The sequence below is a fragment of the Maniola hyperantus genome, chromosome 10, assembly GCF_902806685.2.
Source record: "Maniola hyperantus chromosome 10, iAphHyp1.2, whole genome shotgun sequence".
Lineage (NCBI taxonomy): Eukaryota > Metazoa > Arthropoda > Insecta > Lepidoptera > Nymphalidae > Maniola > Maniola hyperantus.
The window spans coordinates 15,215,224-15,227,289 of NC_048545.1; the positions used below are offsets into that span (position 1 = coordinate 15,215,224).

Sequence of the window (12,066 nt, forward strand, 5' to 3'; positions counted from 1 at the left end):
GCTATTCCTTATAAGAGAGAGACCCAGCGCGTGCCTAACCTAAATTAGACTTTATACTTCGACGTAAGATTGTTTACACCTTTATTACTACCCATTATCTCCCAAAGTTATTATCATGAAGCTTGGCTTAGACTAAAAATCTTTACGAGATCTCACCGTGGTTTGCTTTATCTGGCGATAGAAAAGCTGGCTCGTTTTCTGCGTAAAGGATCAGCCTGACTGTCCAGCTAATAAACTTGGCACCATTCCATGCGGGCATGACTAATTTATACAGTAAGCTAAGGCTAGCTTTGGGTTTTATTGTTATTTACTTCTTTAAATTAGAACTAGCTTATGCTCGCGACTTCGTCCGCGTGGACTACACAAATTTCAAACCCCAATTTCACGCCCTTAGGTGTTGAATTTTCAAAAATCCTTTCTTAGCGGATGCTTACGTAATAATAGCTATCTGCATGCCAAATTTCAGCCCGATCCGTCCAGTAGTTTGAGCTGTGCGTTGATAGATCAGTCAGTCAGTCAGTCACCTTTTCCTTTTATATATTTAGAAAACAAAATCCATTCAGCACATTTTAGGGTTGGAGTTTCCAAACAGTTATTTAGTCAGTAGCGGGCGACTTGATTCTAAACTACAATCTAAATTGTAGGTATTTAAAGTCTGTAATTTTGTTTTCACCTTTAACTGACAAACTTAGGTACACCTCTCAGGTTGGTTTTGTAACATTTAAGTAAATTAGCTAAGTTAAATGAACTTAGGGAATTTATATGAGCCCAACTTTGCGATTGATAGCACCATTTAGGATTAAGTTACCTAGCCGAAATAATTAAGCGATTTTTTTTAAATTTTTACTCAGAAACAAGTTAGCTCTTAACTGTAATCTCACCTGGTGGTGAGTGACGATGCAGTCTAAGAAGCGGGCTAACCTAAAAGGGGTATTGTAGTTTTTTAATAAACCCACGCTCCTTTGGTTTCTACACGGCATCGTAAACCTAGACCAGAAATTTAGAAATTATAAAGTTCCAAATCCCTGCCAGGAATCGAACCCGGGACCTCCCACTAATAAGACCACATGGTTCCAGCGTAATAGCAATTTGCGGGACTAATACTGTGTTTCTAAAATCAGATGAAACTGATAATAAACAAGTCCACAGATAAATAAGAGAGGAGTGGGATATCCTGGTATAGTGTGATTTGAGTAGTGGTGTAGTTAAAGAGGTTCTTTGCCCCGTCTACCCGCATCAATGGGGTAGGAGCCGCATGATGGCTGTGATTTTCGGACATCCCTTACTGAAATATCATTGGCAATATTAAATAAAATAAATAAATAAAAAAGCCTTTATTCTAATACGTTACAAATAATAAAATAAAAAAATTAAACAATCTTACATTTCGTTTCCCTTAGTCCATTAGCAATCAAATTAGCAATCAAATAATAATAATAATAATTCATATTTTAAGTATAATTTTATTCTTTTTTCCCTTCATAAAGTTGTCATTAAATCATAAAGTATAAATTAATATTAGTTAATTACGCAAATTACGAGTCAGATACAATGATTATTATTATTAAAATTAATTATGTGGGTTATTTTTATTACAATAATACATTAATATTAACAAATTACTACAATTCTAAATCATGTCAATAATATAATATCATACTTTCAATTTCTTACTGTGTACTTAAAAGCTGTGATAGCCTATAAGAAAGAAAGCAAAAAAAAACGTTTATTTTTTAAAGCTCACACATTACAAGTTAGACCTGGTTAGGTTATCCCGGCGCCTCTAATACTTGAGTAGTAAAGTCCAAAGACCTCAAGTAGAACAAGCGCCGGAATAAAGTATCTCATGTGTGGCACAACCCTAGCGGTTTGGACGTCCGCCTTCTAATCGGAGGTCGGGGGTTCGATCCTGGACACGCACCTCTAACTTTTCGGAGTTGTGCGTTTTTAATAATTAAATATCACTTGCTTTAACGGTGAAGGAAAACATCGTGAGGAAACCTGTATGCCTGAGAGTTCTCCATAATGTTCTCAAAGGTGTGTGAAGTCTAGCAATCCGCACATGGCCAGCGTGGTAGACTATGACCAAAACTCTACTCACTCTGAGAGGAGACCCGTAGTCTGTGGGTTGATCATAATGATGATGAATTTCTTACTTGGTACGTTTGGTCATGCTTGGTCGTGAATTATACACAACAACATATTTTTATACCGTAACTACCATATGCCCGCGACTTCGTCCAAATGGGCTACACCCATTTCAAATCCCTATTTTACCCCCTTAGGGGTTGAATTTCCAAAAATGGTTTCGTAGCTGATATCTACGTTATAATAACTATCTGCATGCTAAATTTCGGCTCGATCCGTCCAGTAACTTGAGATGTGCGTTGATAGATCAGTCAGTCAGTCACCATTTTCTTTTATAATTTACTAGCTGATTTAGGTTTTTAACAATCCCGTGGGAACTCTTTGGTTTTTCGGGATAAAAAGTAGCCTATGTCACTCTCCAGGTCTTTAAATATACCCATGCAAAAAATCAAGTCAATGCGTTGCTCCTTTGCGACGTGCTTAAAGGACAAACCAACAAACAAACACACTTTCGCATTTATAATATGGATTTATAATAAATGATTTAAATGAATCTCATCTGGATTGGTACTCTCCATTAGTCTCATTCTTTCGAAGGTTAGTTTTCTGAAGGTTTCACAGTTTACTCGTACCGCGTGTGAACTGCACACAAGTTTTCCCTCAATTATGGTCACTCTACACACACCCAGTCGAATGTTAGCATTAGACAAACTCCAACTGCTGCTTATAAGCATATTAATGTTACACAATAACTCACTCACATCCTTACATTGCTCCATTTATTCGCAAAACGGTTGTTTTTGTGAACATCGCCGGAAGAGGTTATGAAGTGGAAAATAGGCTCCTATGCTTAAAATGTTATGAACATTTTCAGAAAAGGTTTTACTATAAGTCCCGTAAATTGCTAATGCGCGTGGCCGCCATTTTACTGACGTCACTAGACTGAAGTTTCGAGATGGTATAATATTTTTATTTCGGCTGACGTCAAAATGACGTCATTTTGATGTTAATGAGACATGGTTTTAACGCAATAGCAATTTGCGGGACTTATACTAGGAAAAAAAAACTTACTCTTGAAAAACCACTAATAATGGCTCTGAAACCTTTTATGCGAAATCCATATTCCATACTAATATTATAATTGCGAAAGTGTGTCAGTCTGTTTGCTAGCTTTCATGGCCTCTGCGTTTTACCGGTTTTGATGAAATTTTGTAAAGAGATAGATTGCATCCTGGGGATGGGCATATTTATATAAAGGAAGTCCCACGGGATTTTTAAAGAACCTAACCACGGGATTTTTAAAGAACCTAATTCCACGTGGATGTTATCAGTCTGGTATAGAGATAGCTTGCATGTGTCAATTGCAAAAATGTACCTAATCAGTACCTACATTATATCAGTACATCAGTACATTCAGTACGTTTTATAATATAAATGTGAAAGTGTGTTTGTTTGTTGGTTTTTCCTTCAATCACGTCGCAACAGAGCAACGGATCGACGTGATTTTTTGCATGGGTATAGTTAACGACCTGGAGAGTGACATAGGCTACTTTTTATCCCGGAAAATCAAACGGGATTTTTAAAATCTAAATCCACGCGTACGAAGTAGCAGGCATCAGCTAGTACGTCATATTCCTAACTAAGGATAAACCTGCACTGCAAATTTACACCGCGCGCATTTTCTAGCCAAATTCTATGACATTGTTGTGGAAATTGTATGAAGTCAGTCGCACTCGCGAAATAAAATCGCGCGATGGGATATCGCAGTAAGTAGGTACTACTTACCAGTCATGGATAAAAATTGTGTTGTAAAAAAACGAAGTTACAAATCCTTACAATTTTATTTTTACAATTTATGATACAAAACATTAAGTATTAACTTACAAGATAATTACTATACTACAACAAGTACTACATTTTATTCATACAGGTGGATATTATTCGATTTACAAAAACGCTCAATTTTCAAAATGGCACACTTGCGAAATAAAAATTCATAATATTATCAGAAAGAGCAAATTATTTATGAGCAACTATATTCTATCCACGGAGAGAACTATACAGGGTGTAACCAGAACGCTAGCAAAAACTTAGCGTTATTGTTATACGACCTGAACACAATTCAATACCAATAACCATTTGCCTCATTTTGTAGTTTTAGTGATTTAGTATTTTTCAAACCTGCAATGTATAGCGTGCAAAACTCGGGTCAATGCCCCGCTTACAACGCGGTACTAACTCCGAGTGACCTACTAACGTGTTCTTTAACCTCTGGCGTCAGTCAGATATTTTATTTGCAATATATCGTAAACTTTTACAAATGAATTGGATTTTTTTATTTATTTTTGCGCGGGTTTTTTTGTGGTATCGTATCAGTTATCATCAGTACTATCACCTGACTTCGTGTTTGCCATCGTTCTGGTTACAACCTGTATAGTTATTTTAAAATTCTAGACGCTTATTTACAAAAATACACATTACAAATAAACACATTACATAGCTACCAGGCTATTTACAAAAAGTAATCTCTAAAGTTAATACATAAAATTACAATCGCAATGCTAATACAAAAAATTCTATGTACAATTTTATTTTACGACCGCAGGAAATGAAGTATAGAATGAGATTGTAATTTCTCCATCAATTTCCCAAGTGAAACAATTTTCGTTTCTTTATAATACTAAACGCAGTATTTTGCGTCTCGTCATTTTCGGAATCGGACATTTTCATTATAAGAGACTCAATTTATATAATAATTAATTTTCAGCTTAGATAAATATTGAACTAATTGTCTGTTACAATTTGGTCTAACCAAACCTGGTTTTCATTTCTTTATTAATCCATATTATGTATAGAAAAACTCGCTAAGCTTATCGTTTCTTGGGTTCCGTACCCAAAAGGTGCCAAGAACCCTATAACTAAGCCTTCGCTGTCCGTCCGTCTGTCTATCAGCGGGTTATAATATCTCGTGAACCGTAAAAGGTAGAGTTTTGGTATTTCTATTGCCGCTATGATAACAAATAACAAAAATTTCAAAATAGTTGCCATGAAAATTTATAAAAATTTAAAAGTGTTATTTCTTGTACAATGATACGGAACCCTTAGTTTAAGAGCACGACTCGAACTTGACCCATTTTTTGAATAACATAATATTATTCACGGAGATTTGCAGCCCTAGCTAGCTTCATTTTTGAAGTCAGTTTTAAAGCTAACTACTAATACTTTAACTCGTTAATCAGGCAATCGTAGTAGCAATCGTACTTTGGCCTAATCTTAAGTATTGTTCCAATCCAATCCATCAGCCTGTATGCGTCCACTGCTGGACATAGGCCTTTCCAAGAGTGCGCCACCATACTCCTCCGTCTTCCTCACTCACCCACTCCAAACCACCTTCTTCAGGTCATCGGTCCAGCGGGCTGGAGGTCGTCCTACACTACGGTTACTGGTACGTGGTCTCCACTACAGAACAAGTCTGCCTCATCGGCCGTCGGTTCTGTGACTTACATGACCTGCCCATTGCCACTGCAGCTTGCTAATCTTTTGAGCTATGTCGAGCGCTTTTGTTCTTCTACAAATTTCCTCGTTCCGGATTTTATCCCTGAGAGTGATACCCAACATAGCTCGCGCCATAGCGCGCTGAGCGACTTTTGGTTTATGGATGAGGCTTAAGTATTATGATCATTCTCCAATTCAAGTACAGTTATTTTCCAATCTTTAAAACTATAGCCTCTATCATATCTTTTAACACTAATGTTAGACATAGTATCATTTTCCTTATGCTATAAAGGTCTCGCAAACATAATCCTTTCACTTCCTCTCCGCATAATCTCAGCAGTAGCTGGAGTAGCCATGAACACAGCTTGATTTAAATCCACCATACTGCTATTTCTATTTTTTGAATTCAGCCTCCTGCCCAAATTTGTATCAAAAACATCATCAACTTCACTATGATCATAGTCTACCATCGGTTCATTAACCACTTCATTTCTATAATTCTTTTTAGAATTTAAGAAATAGGGTTGTGAACTTACATTCGGTGAAGATATTTGTCTCGATCCATTCCCTGAACCGATTCTTTCGAAAGTTGGAAAGTGTCTTTGGAGGTTTTCGGAAAAGCTTTGTCGCCGATGGTTGTATCTTCGGACGTCTAGAGGTTGGTTGTTGAAAGATGCTCGTCGAATGAATCTGTTCCCAGGTTCAGTGCGAAATAGTTTTCTGTCTTGATTATGATTTGATTTTAGGGAGTCTTCGTAGCTGCATCTGAAAATAGAATTTTTATCACATTTAAAAATTCATTTTAATTTTTTTTATGTTTCTTGGAGTGGATTTCTGAATAATACTCGAGCTTGGTATGAATGCTGGGAACACCAATATTGACCGGACTATAGTATATATTATATCCCGTAGTGTGAAATGAGCCAGGATTTGTGCTTGACTGCGATCTCATTTGACGTTTTGATCTTAGATACAATCAAACGTTTCCAAAATTTGTAAATATAAAAGACAATAGATTTGATTCCGATCTGTCATCTACTTAATAAAACTCTAACAAATACGTGCTGATAATGTCAGACAACGCACAATTTAAACTAGTGGATCTTGAAGGTGGGAATTTTTCATAACATGCAATATATAGATGAGCACAAAAATCTAAATCCACATACCCGCTGCTCTCTTCAGAAGTGTGGTTGATGGAGCGCACGCAGTCGCAGCGCGCGTCCGCGATGCCAGAGTCCTGTCCACTGGAATGCACTGACGTTAGCGACGTGTCATGGCCTTTCCTACGTGTGGATGTTCGTGTGTGTTAGTGGACATGTGAACACATGTTTGTACATGTTGGAGGTTATGACATGTTGAGACATGTTGTGATATCAGAAAAGTTTTCATGAAAACTGGATGGTTTGAAGAGACCAAAAAATTATATTATCTGTTGAACTTGTGACTATATTCATAACATTGGAGGACATCATAGATTTTCAGATAAAATAATAGTATTATTGAGCATCAAATAACAATCAGAAAAAGCAACATTTATACCACAAGCATTCTTCCTAAAGGTTGAATGGAGATTAATTATATAAAGCTGAGTGGAATGTAGAAAAGAAAGATAGACATAAAACCCTAATTAAGAATAATTAGGTTAATAATAATTAAAGATTTACTGTTAGATGTGTTATCAAGGTTTTATTCGAGACATGAAAGTATTGTTAGTATAAAAGCTTTTAGAGTTTTATTGATTGCTGATTTTAGTAGTCCTGTTCGGAGTTATTAGTAAAGTATAATAAAATAAATATGGTTCATTTTTTTCTATAAACATGCGAAAAATATATTTAAAGATAATCTTTATGTCTGATAAATGTCAATAATGTAAAAATATTTATTTTTTTAAAATTTAAAGGCATGAATAAAAATTACCTCTTCTGTAAAGGTCGCTGATTGAATTTGATACAAATCCTCTCGTGCTTCTCTTTAGAGTTGACATCAGCAAACTGTCCTTTGACACATTTCTGGTGAGTCTTTCCAAATTCTTCCACTGCGTTACCATGAGGACACGTTTTCTTCAGGGTGCTTTGGTTCATCACATCGATGTAAGAATCTGCTTCGCTATAAGACTGATTCAGCTCTTGACACTGGTTATTACCAGATGGGAAAAGACCTCCGTATTTAGTTAGATGTTCAGTTGAGAAAGCGTTAAGACGTTGTTGGGAAAATGGTTTGTGGCGATTTCTGTTAGGGCAAAGATAGAAAAGAATTCAGTCAATAGAAGTGTAATGTTAATCATGAAACTATTTATAATAGTGGAATTGTCAAGTCTAGAGGTGAGAAAAAAGAAAATTCAAACTATAATAAATATGTATAATGGTATCCAGATTAATTACTTATGGAGTACAGAACGAAATTAATCAAGGAAAGTAATCTATCTACAAATATAGGTATCCAAACATTGTACTTTGCTTTTTAACATATTATAATTACATATTATGACATACCTAATATAAAAGAGTAGGTAGTTGATATTAAGAAAATAGCAGATATTAATAAAATTCAACTAGAGATAAATGATCAGATATGAAATTATATCTATAGGAATACAATAAAATTATTCATCAATCTTCAAAAGTTCTTTATTCCAATTAAAGAAGAAAGACAGTTAAATGTATAAAAATAAATTAAATAATTGAATTCTTGGATATTGTATGTATGTTTAATTGAAGTTTTGTGTTTAGGTGAAGTAATGATGAGCATGCTTTCTTTTGTAGTGGTGATGGTGTCTGAAATGTGTAAGAAAAATATCACTCACCTTCTGTTGAAAGATAGGTAATTAGGTTAAGAACTTAGTTATTTTTATGATCTATAAAATAATGTATTCATAATAAGGTTAAGATAATAAAGTGAAGCGTCAAAGTTTATTTTAAGTTACTAAAGAGTCATTGGGAAATTTAAAGTAAACGAATAACAATTTAACGGTAGATTTGTAATAATTTGACTTGGTCTTGGTCTGATATGAGTTAGAGAAAAGCAAATAGACAAGTATAAATCTGGTCATGCATGGAGAGTTCCGTAGTCAAGTCAAAAATGTACATTCTTCCTTTAATGCAAATAATAAAATTGTTGTGATTGTGATTTCAAAGAAATGAAATTGCAGTTATCTTTTTTAAATCGACGATAAAATATTGTCCCTTGGCTGCAATCTCATTTATAACTGATGATGCAGCTTAAGATAGAAGCAGGCTACTAACACTAATCGATTTCTACACGGCACTGTACCAGAACGCTAAATCCCTCATGGGCATAGCTTTATTGGAGGTAACTAGGGACGACTGTCGCCACCCAGTTGGCCAGAATTAAGCGAATTTAGAAATTTTAAAAGACCCTAGCACGTAAAGTCATGTCACCATATACAGGTTGTAACCAGAATGCTAGCAAAAACTTAGCATTGTAGTTATACTACATAAACACAATCCAATACCAATAACCATTTGCCTCATTTTGTAGTTTTAGTGATTTAGTACTTTCCAAACCCGCAATGTATAGCGTGCAAAACTTTGGTCCAAGTGGCCTACTTACGCAACGTTAGTTGACCTACGGTCAGTCAGATGTTTTATTTGCAAAATATCGTAAACTTTTACAAAATTATTGGAAATATTTAAATAATTTTTCGCGTTTTTTTGTGGTAATATATCAATAATCAGCAGTACTATCACCTGTCTTCGTTTTTGCCAGCGTTCTGGTTACACCCTGTATGTTATGTACCCAGTATGCAGCCTGTATACATGCAGCCCAAAGGCTGCATTTGCAGTGTTTAGTTATTTAATCTGACGTAGTGATTTTGAATGAGAAATTCTTATAAAATATTTAGTCTTAAACATTACAAGATATTTACCTTCGCGTCTTCCTAAAGCACAATATGCATATAGCGGTGGTACAAGCGCCGATAAACACGAGGCATCCCAAGGCCACTACGCTAATTTCCATGGTGCTCAATATTTGTACGCTTCTGGCCTGAACCATTGTAGTATCACCTACTTCTAGCACTTTGAAGCCGGCTAAATTATGGCGTAAGGATGTTTCTCTTTTCATTAACGATCTGTAAGAAAGAATTTGTAGCGTCTTTAAAAAGGGAAATAAATATTTTTATGTGTATTCAAATATGTACAATAAGAATATTATAAAGGCGTTTTAACTCATATCAAGCATTTCATTAAAATTTTCAAACGAGACAGTTATACTAATTTAACCAAAATTTCATTTATTTTACTCATAAATTATAGCACTCTGATTACAGCACGCCATAAAAACATGATGGTAAATAATAACTAACTTTTGCAGGATCTCCATATCGATGATGGCGTTAGATATTGGATCAACAGCGTAAATGTACATATCCGTTCTGAAACAAAAACCAATCGTTTAGAAATACTTACAATTAGAGGTATAGCGCATAACTGAGGAGGCTCCTGCGGTAGCGAAGCTGTGCGAGAGATAAGTTGAACTCTCATGTTACGTCATCACCCCCTCCCGCACCGCCCTACTACTATAGGAACTTACTCTTATGCGTTATAACTTTAGTACAAGTAGCGATAGATATCGACAGTTGAAGCCAATGATCGATTCGAAAATTAAATGATCAAAAAGAAGTATTGGTTTATGTCATCCTAATCATCATCGGAGGGTCCTCATTCAATCATTCAGACTTGAGTAGTTCATAGTCTGGCCGAGGAAACTTTTCCCATAATCCTCATACCCTTTACCTTTTTATCAATCCACCAGCCTCTAGATCTTCCTCGACATGTTCATTGCCACTTCAGCTTCTCAACATGTTGAACTATATCGGTTACCCTGGTTCTCATATCTGATTTGATCACGTAGATAAACTTCAAGCATAGCATCACCCGCCTGAGCCCGCTATAAACTATTAAAAACGTATAACTGGTCAACGTACGCGTATCCATCCATAGCAGCCTTGGCACTGGACTCCAGGCGCCGCACTCGCACGTCGAAGCCGGTCACGTTGGAGAGATGCCGTACGATGCTGTCCATCTCCTGCTCCACTTCCATCGGCTTGGCTCCTATCACCATCACTAGCTGCTTGTTCTCATCCAACACGTACACCTACACAAAGCATCTTTTTTACAACTTCAAAAAGCTTCTTCATCATCATCATGATCAATAGGGTCTTATAATATAATCTAATAGGGCTGTAGTAATAAAACGATGATTCATGATTTTTTAAAAATTTTCTCTTTGATAATGAATTCTAGCCCCGTAAACTACCGTTATACAAAAAATCACGTCATATTATTTTTACAATCCAAGACCCTATTCATCACCACGTCTCCTCTCAGAATGAGAAGAGCCATAGTTAGCCACGCTGGCCAAGAAGCCACCTTTGAGAACATTATGGAGAACTCTCAGGCATGCAACCTGCACGCCTGCACGATGTTTTCCTTCAATGTTAAAGCAAGGGACATTTAATTGCTTAAAGCGCACATAACTCCGAAAAGTTAGAGGAGGCCCAGGATCAAACCCCCAATTCAAACCCCAACCAAAAAGTTCAGTAAAAAAACCTTTTTAAAAACTTCAGCAAATCCTTTTAGTAACTTTTTTATTACTCTTGTTAATTACCAAACTCATTCCAAATTTGTTTTATCATGCCTACTCCTTTAAAGGTAAGATTTCCTTTAAACATGAGTCAGATTTAAGTATTGTTTCAAAGAGTGTTTATGAATCGAAAGGGGTCGCAATAATTCTGAGCAATGAGGAATACGATGCAGAGAATAAAAGCCCTCCCCTCCAGTAATCTATAAGAAGTTTATCTACAACAGTTTAAGTTATGAGTTTTATGTGAATTCGTAGCGCACCATTTTAATTTCACCCTCTAGACGTGGTTCTTGCTTCTTCCAACGAATTGGTAATAATGTAATCTATTGTATAGAAGCAGGCGTTACTTTGCGGAAGTCTATGATATACAATGAACCAAAAGCTTAATTTGCTGTAATCCGCTGAAACAGGTCGAATCTGTATGGTGCAACATGCAGCATGCGAAATGCACCGCCCGCCCTCCCAATCGACGCACGTTTCGCCCCGACACCGGAGCATCCTCAGGAGATGTAGACCTCCAGACAACAGCAAATTAAGCTTTTGGTTCATTGAATGTAATCTATATTGATTATATTAACAAACTCACAAAAACATTAACAATGGCCGACCGTCCATCATCAGCGCCGCGTCTGTCAGTGGCTTTAACATCGAAGCCGAGCACGCGGCCCGCCGAGCGCGCTACACTGCCTGCCACGCGCACGCGCCCCGATACTGGCTCTACCGTGAACCGACCGCCTTCGGAGTTGATCAACTGGTAGCGGATGTCTGCGTTGATGCCTATATCTGCGTCCGTTGCCTGTAATATACGACAAAGAAAATTGCCTACGATCAACATAATATCATCGTACGTATCTCAGGCCACGTCTAAAGCTCTGG

General features: G+C 36.4%; 1 protein-coding gene across 1 annotated transcript in view; it reads right to left on the reverse strand.

Annotated features, from left to right (window-relative positions):
* Positions 1-5,867: 5,867 nt before the first annotated feature.
* Positions 5,868-12,066, reverse strand: part of Cad89D (cadherin 89D) — a 46,544-nt gene continuing 40,345 nt past the window's right edge. The window contains exons 15-21 of the mRNA XM_069501439.1: positions 11,777-11,986; positions 10,532-10,701; positions 9,911-9,979; positions 9,473-9,676; positions 7,504-7,815; positions 6,753-6,869; positions 5,868-6,348 (exon numbers count right to left, since the gene is read on the reverse strand). Coding sequence (XP_069357540.1) covers positions 5,868-6,348; positions 6,753-6,869; positions 7,504-7,815; positions 9,473-9,676; positions 9,911-9,979; positions 10,532-10,701; positions 11,777-11,986 — 1,563 coding nt within the window. The remainder of the gene's footprint in view (positions 6,349-6,752; positions 6,870-7,503; positions 7,816-9,472; positions 9,677-9,910; positions 9,980-10,531; positions 10,702-11,776; positions 11,987-12,066) is intronic.